We start from the raw sequence: 26,232 nt of genomic DNA on the forward strand, positions 1-26,232 counted from the left end.
GGCATTGGGTCTGAATCCACATACCAGACTTCCTGCTGGAGTTCTCACCTCCTCCTGCTAGGAACGTAGCAGAGGCAGTGGAGAGATTGTGGGGTATACAGTGTAGAATAAAGCAGGTGGGAGGTGGTGAGTGACTGTGACATGAAAAGCCTGGAAGGTTCCTCTCCCTGTGCCATGCTGCCTCCCACATGCCTAGATGGAAGGGACACGTGCATTAAAGTCTCCTGATGGATTTGTGTCCTCATTGGTTTGGTACGCTCTCTCACATCCTTAACACCAGGATGGTAATTCTTTTTCTTGAGACAGGAAGGAATGAACACACGAACCAGGTCAGGTACCGGCATGTCAGGGAGCGCCCCACTCCCCCCTGTAACTCACTCTGGCTCCCACCACATGACTGCACTGTGTTCATCTGTGCAGAATCATGGTCAGATAGCCCTGGGGGGAAAACATGCGAGTCCTCCCCGCCTTGACCCCACAAAACACTGCTAGTTTTAGACCAGAGGCCTCAAGCTGCCGAACATTACTTCAAGAGGCAAATGAATGAAAGCAAAAGGTTCACATGCAGCCCATCAGAAGGGTCACTAGGAGGAAGCTGAGGGGGAGGCAGGGACAGCCGTAGAGTGAGTCTCCTCCCTTCAGGAATCCCAGTCTGCTCTGGGCTCCTGGAATGAACCATACGTTCTTCGTGCATTTCTTCCTAAAGCTCCCTTTGCCTGCCATACTCAGACACGGGCTCTGTCTCCCTCCTTCAGGACCCAGCCCCCCCACCAAAGAGTTCCCTGGGCTTCTCTGACAGCTCTGCTCTTCAGGGGAAGCACCTTGGAGACTTCTCCAGCACCACGTCCTTACACTCATGTAGCTCCTGGCATTGGCTCCTCCGCAGAGGACAGTTCAGGGCACTGACAGAGGGAGCCAGAGCTTGTAACCAACCATGCCACTCAGAGTCTGGGTGATCTGGGGCAAGCTACTCAGCCTCTCTGAGTTTGCGTACAGAATGAGGACAAATCACATGATTGACACATGGGATCATAGCAAAGACTCCGTGAGATACTCTGAGTACAGACCTTGTCAGGGCATTGGACACATAGTAAGCACATTGCTTTTATTAATACTCTTGGTGACTTTTTAATGTTTGTGACTTCTTTACCACTAGGGAAAAGACCTGGGCATCTGTTTAAGGGGTGGAATGCTTGGTGTTGGGCATTAAGGCAGCCAGAAAAACCCCTGTATCAGTAAGGATACTGGAAACACAGCAGGGAACATTACTTTGCTCTTGTGCATAACAGTGGCATATTTGGATCCAGAACACTGTGTGGTCCCTTCACCTTAGAGTCTACAACGCTGAGGTGCAAGGAATGTCTGTTTCTTCGTCGCTCTAAGTTTACAAATTACTCTCTCCACCTACCTGGTAGAAAAGCCTCCCTTGTCCTCATAAGGATATCTTCCTTTCCCTTTGGGGTCACATGGGAATTCCAGGCTTCCATAGTGCCAGGGAACTGGGGGTGGGGAGGCATGGCTCCCAAGTGCACAAGGTTGCCAGCATTATTGGTGCTCCTCTGCTCTGTCGGCTTGGGCCCAGCTCAGTCCTCGGACATCGCTCAGCCTGGCAGGACTCACGGACATCTCAGGGGACAGCCATGCACTGACCTAGAAGCCTTTCCGTGGCTCTGCAGGCCTAGACACATGCTCCTCGTGAATTCTGCTGCAAGTTGCCTCCCAGGCAGAGCACACGAGTGGGAGCCAGGTCTCAACCCTGACAGGAACCCCCCGAAACTCCTCCCTTTTAGACATTTCACGTCCAGCCCCTGCCTTTCCATTTTCAGGGATCCACCCCCTTGACCCACCTCATAATCCTGCAACAGAAAGACACTTTACTTCCTTCTGACTGCATGCGGGGGGGAGGGTGGGGTCGTCCCCACTTTTAGAAACACACCATTGAGCATCTCTTTCCTAGACTGGATGGTGGGGACAAGAGAGTTGGTTTTCCCTGAATTACTCATCTTGGTAAATTCTCGAATTTCTGGTTGCTGTGTGATAGAAAAGCTGGAACGAAGCTGCAGGAGCTCTCAAGAAGGCACACTGTAATGACGGAAGGGTCACGCGTGTACCTGACTAGAGGCTAACAGAAGGAAATAGGGAGAACATGGAGTTGCTCTTAAAATTCTAGAATACAACCACCAAAGGAGCAGCAGCAACTGGAAGCCTTAAAGTCGATAATTTCAGATGAAGGACATGCACTCTAATTCGTCATAGAGAAGTTTGCCCTCTGACAAAATATTATCTGTTTGGGGATGCCTGGGTGGCTCAGTCGGTTAAGCAGCTGCCTTCGGCTCAGGTCATGATCCCAGCGTCCTGGGATCGAGTCCTGCATCGGGCTCCTTGCTTGGCGGGGAGCCTGCTTCTCCCTCTGCCTCTGCCTGCAATTCTGTCTGCCTGTGCTCGCTCTCTCTCCCCCCCTTCAGATAAATAAATAAAATCTTTAAAAAAAATTATCTGTTTGACTGAGTCTAAAGGCAATGCTTACTTTGCTTCTATTTTAAAAATGATAACTTGTTTGCCTAAAATGTAAGAGTTTAAGATTTTCAGTAGACTCACAGGTGGGAGGTTTTTGATGAACTGTTAAAGGTTTTGGAGCACTGCATCAAAAACTAGTGATATATTGTGTGGTGACTAACATCACACAATTAAAAAAAATTTTTGAATATACAAAATAAAAAATTTAAAAAATTGTCGAGTTATTGTAAAAAAAAAATTACAATCTTGGGGGTCCATTTCTAAATTTGTAAAGATGTCCCAGAAAATATCCGCTTTTTTAGTAGTTATCTGTGTGCGTCCCTTTTCTCCACATCGGGGCCCTAACAAGCAAGCAGGCAGAACTCCTCATGCTGTCTCACTCTCTCTTCTCCTGTCCAGCCCCTGGCTACACAGTCTGCCTTCAGATACCCTGACTGGTGCACTTCAGGCTTATGGAATTGCTCAGGATCTAGTTTTGATATATCTATTAATATCGCTAACATTTCTGTTCTTTGGATTCACCTTGATGTGTTAAACCAGTTTGATCGACATGGAGGTTTCCAGTTTCATAAATTGTTGCTCCCAGAATGCTAACCGTGTTGTTAACTGCAAATATGAAACAGAGGTTTTCTCCACTAAATTCCTTTCCTCATGGAAACAGTTAATTTTAACATAGGGTAGAGTTAGGGCCTCTTGATGGTTTTTGTTTTAAGTTTTCTTGGCTAATCTATGTTTTATTTCTCTATGCTTTAGAATCAGGTTTCATTGAAAACTCCAGTTAGGGGCGCCTGGGTGGCTCAGTGGGTTAAGCCGCTGACTTTGGCTCCGGTCATGATCTCAGGGTCCTGGGATCGAGTCCCATATCGGGCTCTCTGATCAGCGGGGAGCCTGCTTCCCTCTCTCTCTGCCTGCCTCTCTACCTACTTGTGATCTCTCTCTGTCAAATAAATAAATAAAATCTCTTAAAAAAAAAAAAAAAAACTCCAGTTAGCATACTGACTCGAATTACATTGAACGAAAGCATTAATTTAGGGAGAAAGGACACTGTTACAATAGTGCATCTTTCTACCCAAAAGAACACAAAAAAACCCAAAAACAACAACACCAAAAACAAAACCGTTCTCTAGGAATTTTTATGCCCTTTGGTATAATTTGGTAGCTTTTATTTTAAGATCTTATACATTTCTTATTAGTATTAATATGAAATCTCTTATGATGTCTTGGAGATTGTGAAGAATGTCACTTTTGTTTAGGTTTACTTAGGCATTTTCAGAGAAAACCACCTAGTTGTTTTTAAATCCATCATGAGAGGTCTGTTTCTTTTGATAGTGGAGTTAAACCCTTTTCCGTTTCTGGGGGTAAATAGCCTGTTACTTTTATCTTTTCCATTGATGTCTGTTATTTATTTTATTGTAGTTTTTTCCTCTCTTTTTCTTCTTTTCACCAACTTTATCAAGTCTCTCTTTTTCCTTTTCTCATGACATTTATTTATAGCATCGACAGTGCTTTGTCATGAATGCTTATCCTTTTATCGTTTACAAACATGTTTAAACCTATTTCATCTCCCTCCTATTCCTTTCCACTTTATTCCACAAAAAAATTCTGAATGCCTTTGTATTCGATGTTGTTGGGTAACGTAAAAAAATAAAAATAAGGTAAAAAATTAAGTAATCCTTCCCTTCTTCCAGAATATTTTTTATCAATTTATATGAAAAAGCTGATGAGTAATCTGAAAACAAAAGAAACAATCAGAGGTTGAACTAATAATTAATTTCCTGCACTGTCCTCTCTTCCCATTTCCCAGACATAATTGATGTTAGGGGTGCGGTGAGTGCCCTTCCACACCTTGCTCTGGCATAGAGTGCCTTCTAAATGTATTGTTTTGAAATTGGCTCTTTAAATTGACTTTTCTTCAGAGTCATCTGACTCTTGATTTCAGCTCAGGCCGTGATTTTAGGGTCCTGAGACTGAGCCCCACGTTGGGCTCTGCACTCAGCAGGAAGACTGCTTGAGAGTGTCTCTTTCCCTCTTCCTCTGCTGCTCCCGACCTACTTGTGTGCATACTCTCATGCTCTCTCTCTCTCAGAATAAACAAATAAAATCTTTTTAAAAATCTGACATTTCTTCAGATAAATACATCTTATCTATTTCTATTTAATGGCTGCGTAATCTTCTATACTTTGGAAGTCCTAGAATTTAGTTTTCATCCCTTGTTGTATATTGACGGACATTCATGTGCTTTCTAGTTTTTTTCTATTTATTCCTGTTTACTGCTATATGGAGTGATAAAGTGCCAACATTGGAATTTTGGGCTCAAGAGATCTGTATGTTTTAACAGATATTGCCATATCACTTTCTAAAAGTTATATACTTTCTAAAAATTTTATAATGATGTGCATTCTTAATGTTTGAGAATATCTGCTTTTCTTAGCAGTGGATATTTTTAAATTTATCTTTTAAAATTTCTGCCACAGTGATAAGTGAAAACAGGTACATTTTTCTTGTTTTAACTTGAATTTCCCTTGACTGAAAATGAAATTGAGCCTCTTTTCATGTGTGTTGCTCATTGGATTCCCTTCATGTGAATATCCAGGTCCTCTCTTTTGCTTACTTTTCTAGTGGGCTCTTTGTCTCTTAGGAGCATTTCATATATAAAAGATATTAATGTTTTTCATATAATATCACAAATATTTTCCAGACTATCATTTATTTGTCTCTTGCTTCTTTTAAAATGTCATTTGCCATAGTAATTTCTTAAGATTTTTATTCAGTTAAGCATGTTTATCTTGCATGGCTGTTGGATTTCCCAACTCGCTTCTCATTTCCCTCACTCCGAAGTCTTGTAAATATCTTTTTTTTTTAGTTGTCTTGTAATTATCTTAAATAGTATTTTGATACATTTAATTCTCATGCTTTACATTTAAATCTTTATCTGTAATATGTGTTTTATAGAGTATGAGATAGTGATCTGGCTTTGTGGGGTTCCCTCCCCCCCATAGGAATACTGATTTTATCAACATCGTAATATTTATTTTTCCCACTAAATTGAAATTCCTTATTTGCCATATGTTAAGTTCCACATATACTTACATTTGTTTTTGGATATCTGTTTTGTTCTGTTTATTGATTCCTGTGCCAATGCCATTGCTATTTGACTTATAGTCACTTTGTAGTTATAAATTGTTTTTAGGGAGTCTGAGCCGAATGTGTGGGGTGTAAGCATAAGAAAGCTTGACTGTTCTCTGGAATGGCCTTCAGACTCTCTGGTGTGAACTCCAGGTCTTTCCACAGAGTTAGGGCCTGAATGGAGTCTTGGTCACTGGCAACAACTTTCTAGCCATCTTTGGCTTTGGAAGAGTCTAATGTTGGCTTTTAGGGCTCGGTTGTGGTTATTTTAGTCTTGACTCTGAGCTCATTTGCTCCATCCCTAATGCCAAGCAGGCCGGTCTGGTACCAAGGGATGCTGGCAGAGTGGCTTTGGGGTCTGATTTTGAATATCCGCCCACTCCTCTCTTCAGACTGTCCCGTGACTGGCTGCTTGGTGCTGGGAGGGAGTCAGCCTTGGCTTCCCTGGAGTTCATCCTATAGTCTGACCCTTAGGGGATGGGTCTACGTGTAGACAAGGTAGGGTGTGTTTTCTTGGCCCAGAAGGTGGTTTCTGCTTCATACCGAATGTTTCCAGGGCTGTTTCCCTGTGTCTAGAGGCAGTGATGTCTTCCCCAGGCAGCCCCACCTGCCGAGCTTGACCTCAGTCCCTGTGGGGTCTGCCCTTCAGCGTGTACCTGGTTAGAAAACAAGGCCTCTCCTTTTTGGAACTCCCTCTCCAGGAGTGTTTCTGGATTATTCTCTGGGGGGCTTCCAGGATTTGGAGGTTGAGCTTCTCTCTGGGAATACTGGCATTTCCATAAAGCTGAGCTTTGGCATTTCACATCCTGTTGGAATTTTCTCTTTATATTGACCGGACAGTGGGGCTCAGAGGAGCAAGGCCAAGTCTTACTGGCGAGTTCTCAGAATTTGCTGAGAGCGGTTGGCTCAGTCCTTTTCTTGGTGATCCCTGGAACTTCAAATGTAGGATCATGAGTGCTTTTTGTCCCAGCTTCACAGAGAGCAGGGGAGAACTGCTGTTGCAGTTTTCACACTTGGAAGGCAGGAGTTTCCTTCCCACACTTTTATGACTAGAGATCCCAATTTCATCATAACCATGCACCTGTTGGGAAAGTTGACTTGTTGGCCTCCTCTGCCCTATGTTAGCCTCCTGTTCATCCTCCCAACTTGCAGCAAAACTGCTTCCTCAGGAGTGTCTTCCTGACCTCCAGGCCATTTCTCTTACCATAAGTAATCCCAGTTTTCTGTGCCTCATATGCTTAGCACCCCCTACAGCTGCACTTAATTAATGGCTCAATCCACTGTGTGATGCGGGTCTTCCCTGGAAGAATGGAAAGGTCACGAAGACAAAAACTGGTTCCAACTCACCTTGTCCTACTTTCCCAGGATCCCATCACCTGTGGCTGGCCCTCAGGCTCTGTTTACTGAATGAATGACTGGCACGATCTATAGTAAGTCTTGCAGAACAGGCAGGGGACAGGAAGGGAATGCTTTGGAGAAGAAAAAAGGTCTTAGCAAAAAGCTGGAAGTAGAGGTGCTTATCTTATATTTTGGGGACTGAAAATGGACTGGCTTGGTGGGAGAGAAGGCTTTGGGATGGGAAAGTTAGGGAGATAAAGCTGGAAATGTGGTTTTGGGACAGAATTGGTGAGCCTTGGATGTGGACATCCATTGAAAAGAAGCCCTAGTTCATCAGAAATACAGATTCTACCTTTAATACCTGACTGGGCACATTGAGTTGGTAAATAAATTTACCCAACTGGACTGAGAGGAAGGAAATCCTTGCGGGACTTCGGGGAATATTGTCCAAAAGGCTTTTCATCTGAACAGAACTGTCTGTCCTTAAATAGACACTTAGCACTTCAGTAAACCGAACTGGAAAAATACGTAATCTCAGAACCTATCGTGTACTATAGAATAAAAGGATGAATATTGGTTACTACAAACATATTCAATCTCCTTCCCACGACTGCTAGAATCTCCCATTATCTTTGATGGAAAAATGAGAACCAATTCTTTTCTGCTAAAAGAAGTTTAAATTCCTCATTTTCCTTTGACATTTTGGTGAAGAGATTTTGCTTAAAAGTGCAGGAAACAAAGGTCCTCTCTTCATCAGGTAACATGCTTCATTGCTTTTTCTGGCAGACCGTCTCCATAGCAGGGGAGATAATTCAGTTTCAAAACATCTTGGATATTAACTGCTCTGTTGGGCTGCCTTCCCTTTATTTGTCATGTCTCGATCTTCACCTTTTATATCTCCCTCATCTACTTGTCTTTCTTTATTATTATTTGCATAGTATTGGAGAGTGAGCATTGGTTCTGGTTGATGTCTCCTTCTTTTAGTAGCCAAGAGGCAGCCCAAGCTGATTTTTGCCTTCCTGCAGAAGCCCAGCATTCAGTGGAAATGTCAGAGTCCTGTACCCATTGTGGGGTCTAGAGCAATTTGGTACCACTCTTTGTGCTGATTGCCTACTCAGGTCCTGGCGGGACAGAGCAAGCATCTCTCCTTCCATACCTGCCGTTCTGGGGACTGACTGCTGGAGTTGGAGAGAAGAGTAAGAGGGCATCTGGAAGGATCTTGGAAGGATCTGGAAGGTGAAGAGAACTGGTATCACAAGCAGTTTGTACTTATTGTATCAACCACTTCACCCTCACTGTTCTTCCCTCATTCTTCACAATTGCCTCCTGAGTGTTTTACTCCCATTTTACAGCAGAGGAAAGTGAGACTCTAAGAGGTTATATTAACCTGTCTGAGGTCCCAGAGGTCACAGAGCTGTTGGGTGGCCATCTGGAATCCAGTCTTCTCCAGGCTCTGGTGATGGAGGCCGTGTACCTTTTGACCGCTGTCCCCAGCACCATTGTGTGTCATCTCCCCATGCTTGATATAAATGCATCAGTGATGTTAATATTTGGGCCCTTTGTTCCTGGACACGTGCTGTTGAGAGCTGTGTGATATCTGAAAGGTGCTCACCAGGTTGCTAGTTGAGCTTAAGAAAAGATCGCTTCCTAAATCTGCCTTCCTGACTGGGCACTTCCTTTAGGACTGGGAACTCTCCTTTCCATTCGGGAGTTCTTCAAAAACAGAAAGGCTTTAAAAAGAAAAGCCACAGCTAGATATGCGGTGAGATGAAGGAGCTGAGAGCTATAACTTAGTAATCGCGTCGTTATCACCGACTTGGCCACCAAGTGACTTGAATGAGACTCTTTCCCTTCTGGGCTGACACAGGCCTTTGGAGGAGACAAGAAACTTGAGAACTGAGATTTTTAGCTTTCTAGCAGAAATCTCTGAAGATTCAGACAAAATGTGCTACACACAAAAAAGAAAGCATTATGGCCATCAACTCCTAATTTGGAAGTAAGGAGCTGTAAACATTAACATTGAAAGAGAGGAAGAGAAAGATGGCGTAGTACCAACCTTCTGCATGGATCCATACTCTCCCGAACCTGTTTTCTTTTTCACAAACGGATCCCATTTAAGAAGTTTCTTATTCGTTGGACCAGATTTACAAGACAGGGCTCTGCGCTGACTGGATGTTTGGATCCTCTCTCATTCTTCCGAAGCATGAGTTCCAGAGTCTGACATTTTCTCATTTTGACATGAATGTTTGCTGCTAGAAAACAGTGAAAGAGATCCTCTAAACGAGCATTTCATGTTTACCAGTGTAGAAGTCTCTTGGTTTGAGGAAACTGTCTGATTGTTGGTTTCTGCTAACACTTCCTCTATGACGTAATAGTCAAGGAAAACCACTCTAACCAAAGCGGAGTTTGCTTTTCATTCCTCTGAGTTGTTAGATTTTTTTTTCTTTGCCTCTTATACTACTATTTGCCACAGGCCAGTGAGATGATATTTTATTTCAAGAAGGAAAATTAAAATCCAGTTTTATTTGTTAAAAAATGAGAGTTGTAGTCTTTTATTTAGATGTTGAAATCATCTGTATAATGATAACATTATACAGATATTTGCTTGAACTCTCACTATGTGCTAGAAACTGGGTGCTTCAAATACAGTGGTGAACCAAACAATAAAAGCTGCCAGGAGCTCTTGCTCCAGTGGAAGGAGACAGAATATCTTATATTCTATTCCAGGGGGAGGAGGAGAAATAAAGAAATATCTAGGAGAGGTAATAGTAAGTGCTGGGGAAAGATAATGAAGCAGGATAGGGAGAACAAAATACAATAAGGAATACTACTGTACGCAGGGTGAACAGCTCTGTGACAATGGGAATTTCAAGCAGCCGAGAACTGAAGGTGGTGACAGTGGGAGCCACAGCGGTATCTGGAGGGATATCCAAGCAGAAACGGCTGTATATGGTAAAGGATGAAGAATAAGCAGTCTCTCAAGGAGGCCCGTGTGGCTGGTGAATAGTCACATGGAGGGTCGGTGGCGGAAGACGAGGGCAGACAGGAAGCAAGGCCTAGCTGTGGAGGGCTTTGTCCTCCGATTAAGACATTGGCTTTTCCTCCACAAGAGCTGGAAGGCATTTTGTGATCTGACTTAGATTAAGGAGGCATTCCTTGTTGTGTGGAAGTAAGACTGTAAGAAGCCTGGCCTGACCAGACGGACTGATACTATAAAAATACAGGCCAGAAATGCAGACGGCTTGGGCTATAGCATGTTGGGGGTGTGTCCCAGAGTGGTGTAATCAATCCACTTGTACAAGAATCTCTAGTTTTTGCATTAGGTCTCTGTGAAACTGGATCTCAAGGTTCCAGAGAGTTAGAAAAATCACACACTGATCGACGGTGCCAAGAAAATGTTCGAAGAAAGAAAAAGTAGTCATCTATGAGAAATGCTGCCTCCAGTTTCATTTAAGAATTGGCCATTGGATCTAGGAATATGACAGGGCAGGGGTGACGCTCCTCTCTGGGTACTAGGAATGAAAAACAGATTGAAGAAGGCTTGAGAAAAAACAGGAAGAGAAGATACTGAAATTGTAGGTTTAGACTGTGTTTGTCAATCTTATTTTAATAATTACCTCCCTAAGGAGCTTTTTTAGACATTTTTTTCCTAATTGTTCTCTCTCCCTGATGAAATTCAGATATTGCTGATAGGCTTTATGTTTGTTATGTATTGTATGTATATGTACTTATTTTATGCATAGAAAGAGTAAGAATTTCTCACCCTGCAAGAGTCAGTTTTTGTCCATTGAGGGCAGTATCATCCCTATTGGGAATGGAATGATTTAGAAAATTCTTTAGAGGAGTTTTCCTAATGTGGGAGGGTGAGGTGGGGGGGGTGAGGAATTGGGCTGGAGGCTAGAGAAGGAGGTTGGGTCATATCTTTATTTTGTATTTTTAAGATGGGATATATTGTAACATATATATATATACATATATGTATATGTATATATATATATATTTGTGTGCAGATGGGAAGAATCTAGTAGAATGGGGGAAACCTGATGAAGAACGAGAACGAAGTTGGACAGTTCTGTAACCCAGAGTCTTGAGTAGGAGCTAGCGCATAGGGACCTCCGCTAACAGCCCGACGGATCTCCTGATAGAGCAGGTGTAGATGCGAAGCTGCAGAATACAGGGGCTGCTGGGATGTGGTCCCTGGAGGTGAGCCTGTGGATGTCCTCCTCTGGTTGTTGTGTTTTCTCAGTGAAACAAGAAGCCAGGTCATCAGCTGAGATGTGGGAGGGGCAGGACATTCAAAGGTTTAAAGGGAGAGCAGAGGAGTGATAGTGTCTTTGGGGAGTGAACCAAGTAGAACATTGTAGTAGGCTAGCTAAGTAGTGCTAAGAGCCACTCGAAGTCCGTGGTTATCAGTTGAAGATGAGACTAGTCAATATGTTTTTCATGTTCTCCCCTAACTGCATTTGAGATTTTAAATATTTGAGACAATGAATACATAAATGAAGTGAGTTAATATAATATTAACTTTATGCTGCATGCTATGTAAGTTTTTTTTTTTTTTAGTTTAGCACTTATGTGTATTTTTTAAAGATTTTATTTCTTTATTTTTTTTATTTAGGGAGAGAGTGAGTGTGAGTGGGGGCAGGGGAGTACAGGAAAGGGCAGAGGGAGAGAGAATCTTTCTTTTTTTTTTTTTTTAAAGATTTTATTTATTTTTCAGAGAGAGAGAGAGGGAGAGAGAGTGAGCACAGGTAGACAGAATGGCAGGCAGAGTCAGAGGGAGAAGCAGGCTCCCTGCCGAGCAAGGAGCCCAATGTGGGACTCGATCCCAGGACGCTGGGATCATGACCTGAGGCAGCTGCTTAACCAACTGAGCCAGCCAGGTGTCCGGGGAGAGAGAATCTTGAGCAGGCTCATGCATAGTGTGGAGCCCTACCTGGGGCTCGATCTCACAGTCCTGAGATCATGACCTGAGCTGAAATCAGAGTTGGAGGCTTCACCCACTGAGCCACCCAGGTGTCACATAACACGTAGATGTTTTCAATTGCGATATTTTATGCTTGCTTTTGTTAAAATTAAGGACTTCAGATAAGAACACAGAATCGCACACGCTAGTTCAGCTCTTCTGATACAAGTAACTGAAATGAACGTGGATTTTTAGTGCTTTTTTGTGGTTCATGCTGCTGTTGAATATGGGAAGAGGAGGTAAAAATGACTGATCATTTTAAATCTTTCTCTATATATGTTATTTTTGTTGAAAAGGAAACTAGAAGTATGTGGTAGTTCATTTGAGGACCTGATAGTCATTCCCTAGAATTATCTCTAATTCTGAACCGTGCCTCTTCATTCATCCATTAGTTCGTTCCCCACGTTCCCCACGGATTTCTCTCAGCCTCTCCTTTCTTATCAGGCCCAGAAGGACTGATAAGAAAACTGAATCTAACATGACGCCTACCTGGAAGTACCCTACAGGCATCTCACGTTGGGCTCCCTTTAGAAGGGTCTGCCCTTTGCTTCAGGGTATCTAAAGTTAGGCTCGCGCTAACACGCGTCAGGAGCATGGTTCCTACGCAGCACCACACCGATGTGCACCGATGAAGAGAAGACGCTGTGAAATTTGTAAAATAAGAAATTCAAACACCTTCGTCAAGTCCATCCATTTATATAAAATCTTGCCGGTAGATGCTCTGCTCTTCCAACAGGAAGCAGTGTGCTCACGGAGACTGCATTATCATGCATACAACGGTGTGTTTCACAGAATCTTAGTCAGATGATTAATTCTTCAGGAATTACTAATTTCTTAAAGTTGATACACGTCCCTTGTTCAGGACCGGTTGGTGCCTGGAAGAGCTCGCAGCCTGCAATCCGTCCTTCCGCCCGGGCCACGCGTGGCGCTCCCGGGCTGCAGGACACACCGAGGAACAGCAGGGGGCAGTGTTTAAATGCTGTTCGGAAAGCCGGTGCCCCAGGCCTCCGAGGATTCAGAACACTTCCCTACCATGATTGCAAATGCATCCCGGGATTATATTTTTCTTTTATATTGCTGTGTGTCATGCTTTGTTTGCCAAACAGAATATAGAAAATGAATAGGCAGTTTTCTGGCACAGTTCTCAGTAGATAAATTGTCAGAACGAGCTCCATTGCTTAAGAAAAGCATAAACACAGTTCAGTCACTGGATGTGGCCGTGGGGACGTGGGGACGTCGGCTGTTGCTGTGGGGAATTTGGGTTTGGCCAAAGTGGTATTTTCTTTGAAAATTCTGTGAGATCCCGGTTCTGTTTTCATAGTATTTCTACTCCACCCCCCAAAAGAGCAAGCTCTCGGGTTACTGAGGCTTCACTTGTATACCTGTGGCCACCCGTACCTGACAGGACTGTGAATTTATTTTACCGTGACTTGTAAGTTATAGGTAGCATTTGAGTGAAAGGAAACTAAGCTGGGGTGCCTGGCTGGCTCATTCTGTGGAGTGAGTGACTCCGAACTCGGGGTCGTCGGTTCGAGCCCCATGTTGGGCATAGAGATTACAAGAGAAAACTAAACTTTTGATTCACTTTCATGGAGAATCTTTTCCATACAGCATATATAAGAGTGTATTTAAGCCATCCCCCAAATACAGATGTGTGTGTGTGTGTTCGTGTGTGTGCATGCGTACGTGTGTGGTTCCTCTCCATTGTCCCTTACGTTTTAGGGTAACGCCACTCTTGGTGATTGGAATCCTTACATGATAATACGCTGGTGGGAAAGCTCTGTGAGCATAGTCGTCATTATGGGGCAGTAGATACATGAAGATATCGTTAGTCCCTAACTGCTGTCTTTTGTGGACATGTTCACTCTCCTCCATCTTTTATATTTACTCCTCATCACAAAGACTTCGCTTTGAGAGACGTGATTCCTTGTTGCCCACATTGCCCATTGCATTCCAGTTGGTTATAATCCTCGTACATCGACTGAGCACTCTGCATGTTCCAGAAACTGTCCCGGACCCCGAGTTCATATAGGCTGCAGAGCCCTAACCCCGGGAATTTCGGCCGGAGTGGGAAGATGGGTCTCTGTTGGACTTTTCTCCCAGTTCTTCTGAAATGTGTCACCTTGTGTGCAGTTGGGTGGAGGGCAATGTTGGGTCGTTTCTTCTGCCCTTCCTTGTCTTGGCTCTGCTGCTTGTCAGCTGGGTGACCTCGGGCGCATGACTCCCCGATTTCTCTTCTGTACAGTTGACAGTTCCTACCATGTTGGGGCATTCATTTGGGAAGAGTAAATGAGATCACGGATGACAGCACCGTGTCCGGCGCTGGCGCAGGGTCAGGTGTCAGGGGAAGCCACTCTGCTGTGGCCTCTTCCCTTGTGTTGGGTACACAGCTGGCACTGACTGCCATGGAGGTTTTGTCCACTTTCATTCCCTCGCTGCTGATCCATTCTTCAAGCACATGGCTCTTGGGAACTTAGAAGCCAAGTGCCTTGAAGGAGGTCCACCTTATGGGCTGGATATTTTACACGGCTTTAATCCTTGAAAGCGCCCAGCCTTGTTATTACCCTCACAGTTGAGGGAAGACTCAGGAGGGAAGAGTCACTGTCTACGGCTATGGCACCACCTACTGGAAGAACTGAAGTACTGACCTGAAAGCCTGTCACCTCTTTAGGGCCACACATTGCGTCCAAGCTCCCTTCTCATTCTAAATGCCCTAATTGTTGTTGTTGTTTTGAAAAATGAGTGTGTTATGATCACAAGGCAGTAGAATCTCATTCGGGCACAGGCTCAAACGCTCAAAATCCGGATGCCTGATGATGTCATTAACAAGCTAAGATGTGGAGATCTGCATTTTTATAAATAGGTGTGACTCTTAGTCCACGGACAGACCAGAGTTCCCCAAATAGTTCTCGGTTCTCGCCATCTGTATCAATGGATTTTTCTGTATCCACTGAAAGTCAAATTATTTTTAAAGGGGGTGGAGGGAATGCTTTTTTTCTTTAGACTTCTGGAAATATTTTAAAATTTTTGATGAAAGTTCATCACTTTGATTTTTTTTTAAGAGTTATTCATTTATTTAAGAGGGAGTGGGAGAGATTGCAGAAGAAAAAGTAGAAGCATATTCCCTGCTGAGCATGGAGCCCGATAAAGGACTCAATCCCAGGGTCCTGGGATCATGACCTTAGCTGAAGGCAGACACTTAACTGACTGAGCCACCCAGCAAACCTGTGTTTGCTTTGGTGGAGTATTTCTCTGTCTTTACCTTGTGTGTCTTGGTCCCTGGTAGCCTGAGGACATCAGCCATAGAAAGATGGGAAACAATTAAGGAGATGGACAGCTGACCCAGTGGCTCAATTTCTCAGTGTTTGCCCTTTGAGTTCAGTGTAGCAAGGGTCTCTGGCTTGAAAAAGAGGAGCTAGTTGGTGTGTATTTTCTGCAGAGAAACTGAACAAACTATTAAATTAGAATGATTAGAATTCTAGGTAGATTCTCTGTATCAACTTCTAAATGGTTACCTTGGGCAAACGCCAGTCTATCTGGACTTCATGTTCCTCTAGTGTAAAATGAGACCATTGACTTCTAGGTCTCTAAAGATCCTTCCACATCTAAAATTTAGTGTGCAATCTAATCAGAAATGATTCTGCAAAAAGGCAGTTGTGTGCGTGCAACCGCTGCTTAAAAAGGGAGTTCCTTGAAAGTGACTTCATAAGACAAAGATGTCGGAAAGTGTGTTTATAAAATGTTAAGGTGGGTGAGTGAGAGAGAAATATTTCATCCTTGTTTACAAACACCTTGGTTAGCAAGCTTGCACCTTCCTTGAATACATTAGATTTGGGCAGAGGAAAGAACAAGGCTGCTCATTTTCAGACCAAGAGTCACATTAAAAACAACAACAACAAAAAAATGGGGCACCCTGGTGGCTCTGTTGATTAAGTGTCCAACTCTTGATTTTGCCCACATCATGATCTCAGGCGTGAGACTGAGCCCCACACTGAGATGTGCACTGGGCATGGAGCCTGTACTCTCTCTCTCAAAAAAAAAACCAAAAAAAACAAAAAAAAACCACATTAAATTCTTCTTCCTTACATCCACTACGCTTAAGTTCCTTGAGTCTTACTCTAGCTCTGCCACCTACCACTGTAATATTTCTGGAATGAGTGGATTATGAATTGAATGATGAGAGCCCCAGTGTACTTGATTACACATTGTGGGATGACGACAAGAAAGTAAGACTTTTTTCAATCTGTACTCTTTTTAGCACATGCCAGCTACGTATGGTATGCCAAAGGAAGAAAAATCAGCAACCAGAAGAAATGGTTAGCCTGTTCCCTCACTGAACTCTCATGAAGGAAAAGCAAATGACTCTGTTTTTGATGGCTAGCTGAATGATTTTTTGAAGTTTTCCAAATATAAACAAGTAATCTTTATTTCTACAGAGCAGTTCTACTTGTATGATAGAAGCACTGAATGGAATATAGCAGGAATTTGGGTAGATCTTTTTCTCCATTTGCCAAAAGGTCTGTCTAAAGCAACAATAAAAGATAGCAACAAACAAAAGAAAAGGAAGTTTGGGGATTATGTGGGTGGATGAGTGGATAGGTGGTTAGGTGTGGGTGTGAGTGTGGATATTGTATTGAAAAAGAAATGGAATTAAAGACATAATTATTTGTATATATTCTGAAGTTACTCATGGGTTGAATACTGAGTCCTACAGTAGTAAGTTTCAATATTAGTTGTTTTAAATCTAATAATGTTTTATGCATGGAGAAGTTTAAAAACTGTATTTCAATTTCTGAATGCAGGGGAAAGAAAAGATCAAAGCACTTCCTTTTCTGGATCTCGTCTCCTTAACTGTGACATAAGAGGGTTGGGGTACACGATGTCTAAGGTTCTTTTTTTTTTTTTTTTAATTTATTTGACAGAACCCAAGTAGGCAGAGAGGCAGGCAGAGAGAGAGGAGGAAGCAGGCTCCGTGCTGAGCAGAGAGCCCGATGCGGGACTCGATCCCAGGACCCTGAGATCACGACCCGAGCCGAAGGCAGCGGCTTAACCCACTGAGCCACCCAGGCGCCTGATGTCTAAGGTTCTTGATGCAGCAATCATTCACTGATTTTATATATCAGCCTGTCAGTCTGATACCAACACTAGCTTTCCAGCTTGACCCCGAGTGGTATTTCTCCTTTGCTGCTTTTCCCTTGCTCTTTTCGCTTCCTCCTTTTTATCTCTTCAAAACAAAAATATATAATTTTTTAGTTTCCCCTTTCATAGCTTGTCTCATGAAACAAATGTAAAATCAGAAGCAAAAAGATTTTTTTTTAGATATAACAAGGCCTTATCCCTGTGTTTACAGGCACCGGCACTGTTCTTTATTTTGACATACATGAGACCAACTGTTAGAAGCTGGGGTAGTGGAGGCCAGCAGATGTACAAGGAGACCCACATTCTCCATGGCCCCGTGTGTATGCAGCTCTCCCCAGGATTTGTCACACTGGACACAGTCTGTGAGTGTCTGCTGTCAGCACTCCTGGCATCACTCCCCTAAGTGTGAAATGAGACCTCGCCGGGCTGTTGAGGTTGTTCAGGTGCAACAGTTTACTCCTCTTATGAATGGTTCTGAAGGAGCATCTCTGGGTCTTGTTGTTGAAGCTGTTGTCATGTGACCCAGCGGGGGGCGAGCCTTCCTTCCCATGCACAGGGCTTCCTGGAAGGCTCCACGGAGCATGTGTGTTAAATGAACTCCCTTATCATTTGTTGGTATTTGAATGTGTGGATTTTTTTAAAAATACACGTTTCCTCAGCAATAGGTAGGGACATATTTGTAATCATGTAAATATGTGGTATAATTACCTCATGAGGCACCCCTAAATGAATTGTTTAAATGTTCTCTGTGTCTGTCTGAAATTAGTCGATGTGGGAGTCGTTATGGTGACACTGCCTTCTCAGTATTTTGCTCTGGAATGTGTCTGTCCCAGCTATCATTCCGCCGGCTCTTAGCGCTGCCCGATGAGGTCGTGGGTCATGGCCCTTTGGAATGTGGAGATGGGCACCCGGAGTCTTGGCCGGTGACTCAATCAAGCAGACGACCCAGCAGGGGAAACTGGTCTGGAAACTAATAAGAACAAACAAAACATGACTGGAAGGTAATGAGAACAATTTTCTCAGCTGTCTCGACCACTGAAATGCAGCTGTGCCAAGAAACCCTGGAGATGCTGTGAGGATGCTGGGATCAGGGAACATCGCTGATAAATACACTTTGGCTTTGGAGACATTTCTCAGGATGCTGTGGTTCCCGTTTCCACTACGTGGTTCCCGTTTCCACTACGTGGTCCCTAGTAGCTTGCTCAGAGAGAGTTTTTAAAACTCCTAATGAAATGCACTGCATAAATTATTTGGGGGGAAGAAAACTGAGGTGATACTTAGTGCCCATCAAATGTTTCTATCTTGGGTGCCTGGGTGGCTCAGTGGGTTAAGCCGCTGCCTTCGGCTCAGGTCATGATCTCAGGCTCCTGGGATCGAGTCCCACATCGGGCTCTCTGCTCAGCAGGGAGCCTGCTTCCTCCTCTCTCTCTCTGCCTACTTGTAATCTCTCTCTGTCAAATAAATAAATAAAATCTTTAAAAAAAAAAAAGTTTCTATCTTGAGTGGCCCATATTATGTGTCATAGGGTGAAATATGGTCTATGCCCTTAAATGCAGCTTAGTGGAAAGGAGTCCTGGTATGGCCAAGCCAGGTGCTCCATGAAACAGATGTCTACACCCATGTTCCTTTATCCAGACTCAGGAGCATCCCTCCCTCACCAGCCCCTCTTCTGTGTTCATCAGAACGAGGTAGTGAACTGAAGGGATCTGTTTGAAGAGATCTGGGGACACATTGAGATAAAGGTATTTAAGAAAGGGGACCTCATCGTCGGATTCAGCTTTTCTGTTAAATTTTCACGATCATATTCAGTATTGCAATGCCTAGCTCTCAGGCCACTGCCACAGAGGATGATGATCACTTGAAAATTGGACTAAAATCTCAAATCACTGCTGGCAAAACTGGTGTCCTACATAGGCAACTCTCAGAAGATTTCATAGTTTCAACACGAGCATAATTCTAAACCATCATAACTGTTCTCTGATCTGCAACCCTGAGAAAAAGATTTAAGTATATATATACATATATATTTTTTTCAGATTTTATTTATTTATTTGAGAGAGAGAGCACAAGCAGGAAGAACACCAGCAGAGGCAGAGGGAGAAGCAGACTCCCCACTGAGCAGGGAGCCCAATGTGGGACTCCATCCCAGGACCCTAAGATCATGACCTGAGCTGAAGGCAGACACTTAACTGGCTGAGCCACCCACGTGCACTAAGTGTGTTTATTATTCCCACTTCAAAGATGAGAGAATTGTGCAATGGTGATACAGTTAATGAACGACCCAGTTAGGCTGAGTCCAGGGGCCGGGCCTTCCCCATTCCATCACACTTCCCACTATTTATGTGCTTCTCATACCCAACACATGAGCCATGGGTTTGCAGGTAGAAGAACCACAGTGGAAGGGCAGGATGCACAATTGTTCACTTCCCGTGTTTTCATGTTCAGTGTGGAAGGCAGAAGAACGGCCCTGCAAAGATGTCCCTGTCCTGATCCCTGGAACTGGGGAGTATGTTGTGTTACATGGTGAAAGGGACTTTGGAGATGCAGCTAAGGGTCTGAAAATGGGGAGACGATCTCCGTTATCCAGGGACCTGGTGTAATCTCAGAGGTCCTTGTAAGTGAGAGTGGGCGGGGAGAATCAGAGGCAGATGAGCCGTGCTGTGAGAACAAAGCTCAGAAAGATGTTCTTGGTGGCTTTGAAGGCGAAAGGGGCTACAGACCCAGGACCGTGGGCGGCCTTCAGCATGAAGTAGATTCTCCCAGCGAGCCTCCAGAGGTGCAAACACAGCCTCGTGGGCACCATGTTGTTAGCTCTGGAAAACCTATTTTGGACTTCTGTGAGGCAGTGTATGTGTGGCATTCGAAGCCACTCTGTGTGTCATAATTTGTTACAGCGGCATGAGAAACTACAATTCCCAGGAATTGTTTTTATTAGTAGTAACGTTTTTTCATGAAACTAGCTCATTCTTACCTGAGAATGATCATCGAATTGAACATTATGGCATTACTGACTGAATATGTAGGAACTGTGAGGAATTTGCCTCTCTTCTCTCTTACAAATGATCCCAATTGACTGCTTTCTCTGACAGTTTGAAAGAATCTTTACATCCTTACAGTTTTGTGAAGTCGAGTACTGATCGTCTAACTAGTTTCAAGGAACTTGAGAGCAATTTACTTGGAAATGACCTACGAACTTATTTAGACCTTTTAATGAGATTATTTTTAAATTTTTTGTTTTGTTTTGTTTTACAGTGGAAAGGGTTGCCCCTTCATAGAGGATTACTTGTATCCTGCCCGTTATTGGGAAAGCCAAAATTGCTTTGAAGTTTCAAAATGCTGATGTTTTTGGAAATGTATTTACTTCACCCACGATAAAATCTATTTTATCTGCAATTAGTTTCACTTAGCATGTTGTAACGATGTGTCTGACTGTAAGTTTTGTAAGACCCCACTAATTATTTGACAAGAAATGTGGCTTCCAAATTCATAAAGTTCGAGGAAGCACACCAGAACTACCAGAAGCAGATGCCAGGACGGGCAGTTGGAGGCACTTTCCCATCTTCTTTCACCTGGAGCTCAGTGAACTTGGACTTGGAGTGTTCTCTTTAGGTTAGTGCCATCGCAAATCAATGTGAAAAGAGAAAACAATTTAAAAGTAAATAGAAGGAAGTCTTGGGGTGCCTGGGTGGGGTGGCTCAGTAGGTTAAGCCTCTGCCTTCAGCTCAGGTCATGACCTCAGGGTCCTGGGATGGAGCCCTGCATCGGGCTTTCTGCACAGCGGGGAGCCTGCTTCCTCCTCTCTCTCTGCCTACTTTGATCTCTGTCAAATAAATAAAGAAAAATCTTAAAAAAAAAAGAAGGAAGTCTTGAACTAAGGACATAATACCTCTGAAGGTTGTGTCAAGGGGTTGATACCCCGTTTAGGACCATTGCTTCTGAACAGTGAAATGATAAAAGCTGACACTCATTTGTCCCCGGCCTTTTGTCCTCTGTGCACCAGTATGCACAGACCCACACCACGGATCTGGTCCAGTTAGTGTGTACTGGACATCTGTTGTTGGGACATGACGGTCCCCAACAATTCCTTCCTTGTCTTTTACATACTACAACCTGCCAGCTAACCATTGTCTTGGTGTCTTGTTAAGAAATCAGTTCAGGTTTTGAAAGTTCTTGTTATCTTTGAAGTAACATTGTTGGATTTTCTAACACCTGTTATGCAGAAACTTTACTTAGCCTGCATGATGATTAGTTTATGGCTAGTTAAGAAAGATTTTTAACATTTCTTGCCTTGTTAACTTTTTGTTTGATTATCGACATATGACATCGGTTTTCTGAATTGTGGATTAGATGATAACATTTCTATTCATCTCCAGGATGAAGGCAATAATCAACTATTTTTAACCACTATCATTATGAGAAGTTTTTTTCAGTGGGAGTGTTCATTGACGTGTTCATTGTTTCTTATGTGAAAGTCAGAAAACAAACAAACCCGTGTCTCTGCAATAAGCACAAGGGCACAGCCTCATTCTTCTACTAACTGTGCTCAACATAAATCAGTGAACTCTGTCTTTATTTGAACTGTTCAGAGTTTTTAAAGTCACCATTATTTATTTTAGAATTTTCGAATTTTCATTTTTGGTTCCAGTAGGTGAAAAGATCAGCAAAGCATTTTTATTTTCTTTTTACAATAATTTACAATGTTCTGAATAGGTGATAGTTCCAGAAGACTCTTTTGCATTTACCGGTGACTTTACAATAAGGTGAATACAGAAAGTGAATATAGAGTTTTATCCATTACTATGAGTAGGTCATCGGCAGTCAGATATACTTAGGACGGTTAGAGAATTACGTAGGTTTGGATGTTTGTTTTCATTCTTGATGTGAAAGTAATTGCAGAATTCTCCTATTATTACAATATGTAAATATTGAATATATTCCACATTCTTTATAATTACTTTTCAGTAGCCCTCGACATGCCAGACATGTATTTTTTCCCTCAATAAACCCCCAAATTTAGAACACTTCGTTTCCCATGAACATATATGTAATTTTTAATTTAGTGATTATTTATGGAATTCAAATTCTTAGAATACTCTTACTTAACTTTTATTATTCATTAGTGCTACTGGTAAAATGTTTTTATTTAAAATTTCCAGTTAATCCGAGTGCATAATTTGGATATTTTCCCTGAAACGGCAATTCTCACACTATTTTTATTTCGAGATGGATGTAGAGCAAAACATCATGGAAGAAATTGTCAAGAAAACAATACCTTTTGACAGAATGAACTTCTGGGAACTGTCAGCTTGTTCACAATAAGAGCCACATAATGCCGAATTGTGCTGTTCGATTTATATGGACTCTATACTGTTACTTTTTTCCCTTACTAAAGTCTTTCTCAATATTGTTACTTTTTTCCCTTTCCACTAAAGTCTTTCTCAATTTAAGTTTTGGGTCAGTACTCTAGAAAAATGAAGAGAAAAAGTTTGGGATAAGACACAGGGAACTTCTCCTTGGTTTTCTGGATGGAAAATACAGATTATGTTGTGGAATCCCCGGAGAAGCAGGGAAGAGTGGCTTCAGCGAAGCAGCAGGCGTCTCCGGGAAGGCAGTGCTGTGGGCCCGGGGACCTTCTCGATTGAGCTGCTGCTGGAAACTCGTTGAAGCATTACCTTACCGTCATCATCAAACAACGACCAAACGGGATGATCCCGGGGTGCCTGGGTCACAGGACTGCTGTGTTAATTCTGCATTTCCATACTGTACAGCACAAACAGCCTACCATCTTTCCAACTTGAATTTAAAGCAGTCGGACTCCAGACCAAGCAGAACTCGTCTTCTCTCTGAGAGCATCCTTTCCAGAGGGATAGTTCCCACCTCCATCATGAAAGAAGACTGGAAGTCACCAGTCATCCACATCCAAGTCAAGGGTGTCCTCAAGGGGTCGTAGGTCACTCAGGCACGTGTGCTGTTTGTTTTTTCAGAATCGAGTGGTTCTGGGCATCCCTGCTTCTCAGAGCGCTCATCCCCACCATATGCAACATTTTAAATTGAGGCACAGACCCTGGAAATGATTCTTGAAAGTCAAATCCTTTAGTTTGATGGACAGATAGCCTCATGTATTTCCCGCCTCAAAGTTCCGCAAACTCTTCTCCGTTGTACTGTGCAAATAACAGGGGCACAGGAGGAGAGCACCGAGGAGATGTGTCAAGCCAAGGAGAAGACAGACAGCAGTCCTTCCAGCTGGTAGAAATCAGAGGGAGGGCACCAGAGCGCATTCATCTCACCACAGACCAGTCCAAAAGGACAGAGATATGCAGCTGTTGGCCTTTCTTTATCCCACGGGGTACTTCCAAATGAGGCAAACACACAGAAGGATGTAGAGAAATCCTGTTTCTCTGAATGAAAAAGAGAAAAACGACGGAAGAGCTAACACTTAAATAGTGCTTGCCAGGTCCTCTCTAAATGTTTTAAGTATATTAACTAATTTAATTCTAGCAACAACCCTCACATTATTGTCCGCATTTTCATGAGGAAACTGAAATACAGAGAAGTCAAGTAGCTTGCCCGAGACACAGAGCTTGTAAATGACCTAGCCTGTGCAAGAACTCCCACCCAGCCTGCCTGGCTACACCCCTCGCTCTACAGCTGTGCCTTGAACTTGTCAGACTTCGCTGGAAACAAGTATTTCAAGGACAGTGTTATCTGAAGAATCATGACTATTAATATATGTGACTTTATCCATTCTGAAGCAAAAGCCTTCTGGTGTCTCAGACATGTGCCTCTTGGTCATTCAGATTTCAAGTCATCAGTTGGCCACTATTTTAGGAACCAGTTCTCTCGTAGACTAGGTTGTCGGAACCCTGGGGCCAAAGATACCTTCTGTTGTCATTTGAACCCATTCACAATCTTTGCATTTTATTACAATTAATATACAAATATCACCTAAGGTGTGTGAAGTATGTTTATGTGTATTTAGTGCCTTTTAACCAATTGTTTCTGTTAAATAAATATCTTTGTGCATTTTAGGTTTGCTTTTCCAGAGGCATTTCATCGTCTTCTGTGTCTCTCTTAACCAGACGTAATTTCTCTTATTTAAAAAAGATGTACTTATCTATTTTAGAGAGAAAGAGGGTAGGGGGAGCGAGGGGCAGAGGGAGAGGAAAAGAGAATCTCAAGCGGACTTCACGCTGAGTGCAGAGCAGGACACGGGTTCAGTCTTCTGACCCTGGGATCACGGCCTGAGCTGAAACCAAGAGTCAGATGCTTAACTGACTGAGCCACTCAGGAGCCCCCAGACATAATTTCTTGAAAGATAATTTAGATTGTACTGGACAACCACCAGACAACCCATTGGTCCATCTGGATTTAAAATATATACCAAGAAAGTGTGAAGTGGCATTGGAGAAATTTCAGAAGAAGATGGAGAATTTCCAGATAACCAATTTTAGTTTGGATTTTTTTTTGTAATATTGAAGTGAATTTCTTTACATGTAGATATTATTATTATTATTATTTAGGATTTTATTATTTTTAAGTAATCTGTACACCCAACATGGGGCTTATACTCCCAACCCCTAGAGCAGAAGTCACATGCTCTTCTGACTGAGCCAGCCAGGCGCTCCTTTCACATGTAGGTTTTAATTTTTCCTGTCTGAAGTGTTCACTTGGCAAGCGAGAAGAGAGAGACCTCAGGTAGGACCCAGGGCAGAAATGACCTAGGGACTGCGGGGGAGGGAGGGAAGAGCAGTAGACGGGGTTGGGGGGTGTCAGGGTTGAGGGGCCACTGGCAGCCACATGGGTCATCAGATAGCATGAGGGGTTAGGCTGGAAATACTGAGCAAAGGATTGTATCTGAGGTCTGGAGACAAAGGGGAAAAGGGCAGAGAAGTGAGAACGCATAGGGCAGGGTCAGCTGAAAGAAGTCCAGCCGTTTTAAAAACACAGTTCAAGAATATTCTGTGTGATGTCATCTGTGCCACCAACTAGACCTTGCCTTGCTCTGGGGGTAACTGTCTTCATTGTTGTGTTCTAGGAAAGGAACGGTTTTCTGTCACTCAAGAATCTTATGAGGGCCGAGGGCATTTGTATTGTATTTTGTGATTAAAGATGGAGATGCTGCTTATCTTATTTCTTTTAAGCCTTCCAAGGGCTTTCCTGCTCTTGGGTCTCTTTGTAATCAAATCTGCTTCTCCAGCAGTAATGGTAGCATCTATTATCTTGCCTGAGCCACCAGCCACCGGATCTCCTCGCGGCTTCCGCATCGCTTGGGTTTGTGGACTGTCCTGCAGTGCTGTCTAGTGTTCCTGACAGTAGGTTTTAGGCGTGTAGCTGACTTCTACTGCCTAGGATTTTCCCATCTCTTCTTAACACTTGAATTTGGCAAAGCAATCACTTGATATTTTCCACCCCGTGTTCAAGCCTCCCTGGGAGGTCATTGGTGTCACACCAAGGAAGACTTCCCATTGACAGGAAAAATGTTTGCATTGGAGTTGGGAATGTCACCCCCTCTGGAAGATAGGCATGTTGTCATTTCAGATGAAGGAGTGAAAGCAAATAAGAACATATTTTCCCAAGTGCACTGAGTCCACAACAGAACTGGAAAGGGAGAGATGTACTCCTCGTTCCCAGGCACATCCTTGGGCTTTCTTTTCTTCTCACCAGAGCTCTGGCTCCTGCAGCACAGAATAATCATCCTCAAATCCAACCTCACACTTAAGTTCTCAGACCTGATTCTAAGATGCTGGGTTCAAGGAGTGGGGTGGGCAAGGGGGTCCTGCCTGTAGAGGGGGGTCTGCATTAGTCCAATATGCTAGCTCTCCATTCACTGTAACCTTGAATTTTTATATCACGTGGATCTGTCTTTAATCATGCCTTGTAATTAAGCAGAAACTTAGTGGATAGAGACTTACAGTCACATGACTGGTCCCAAAGCCAGATGCAAAGGTGTCTTTCTCCTCTTTGCTCCCGCACCCCCACCTCTCAGAAAGTCCCATCTTGTCCTTTGGAGTGGGCTGTAGAGGGTTTCATTTAATGCCCTCAGCCCCCCAGTCCTCCTGTCCCCATATCTCCATCCTCACCGGATAGACACTTCAACCCCTGAGGCTTCCTCAACTGTAAAAAACCTTCAAATAAGGGAGCCTGGG

The 26,232-nt window shown here is 43.3% G+C and overlaps 1 protein-coding gene across 9 annotated transcripts in view; it reads left to right on the top strand.

The window, feature by feature from the left end:
• LOC132008664 (renalase-like) overlaps positions 1-24,134 on the top strand; it is a 46,932-nt gene extending 22,798 nt beyond the window's left edge. For 2 of the 9 annotated variants that reach the window (XM_059387267.1, XM_059387262.1), the window contains exon 5: positions 8,100-8,236. In XM_059387267.1, the coding sequence (XP_059243250.1) occupies positions 8,100-8,221 (122 nt within the window). In that variant the 3' untranslated portion in view covers positions 8,222-8,236. Of the gene's footprint in view, positions 1-2,041; positions 2,421-8,099; positions 8,237-12,809; positions 12,829-16,383; positions 16,465-16,869; positions 17,031-17,297; positions 18,922-22,242 lie in introns of those variants that run through there. The other 7 variants (XR_009401691.1, XR_009401693.1, XR_009401692.1 and 4 more) reach the window with 7 other exon arrangements.
• The last annotated feature ends 2,098 nt before the right edge of the window (positions 24,135-26,232 follow it).

This window comes from Mustela nigripes, unplaced genomic scaffold (genome assembly GCF_022355385.1).
Source record: "Mustela nigripes isolate SB6536 unplaced genomic scaffold, MUSNIG.SB6536 HiC_scaffold_635, whole genome shotgun sequence".
NCBI lineage: Eukaryota > Metazoa > Chordata > Mammalia > Carnivora > Mustelidae > Mustela > Mustela nigripes.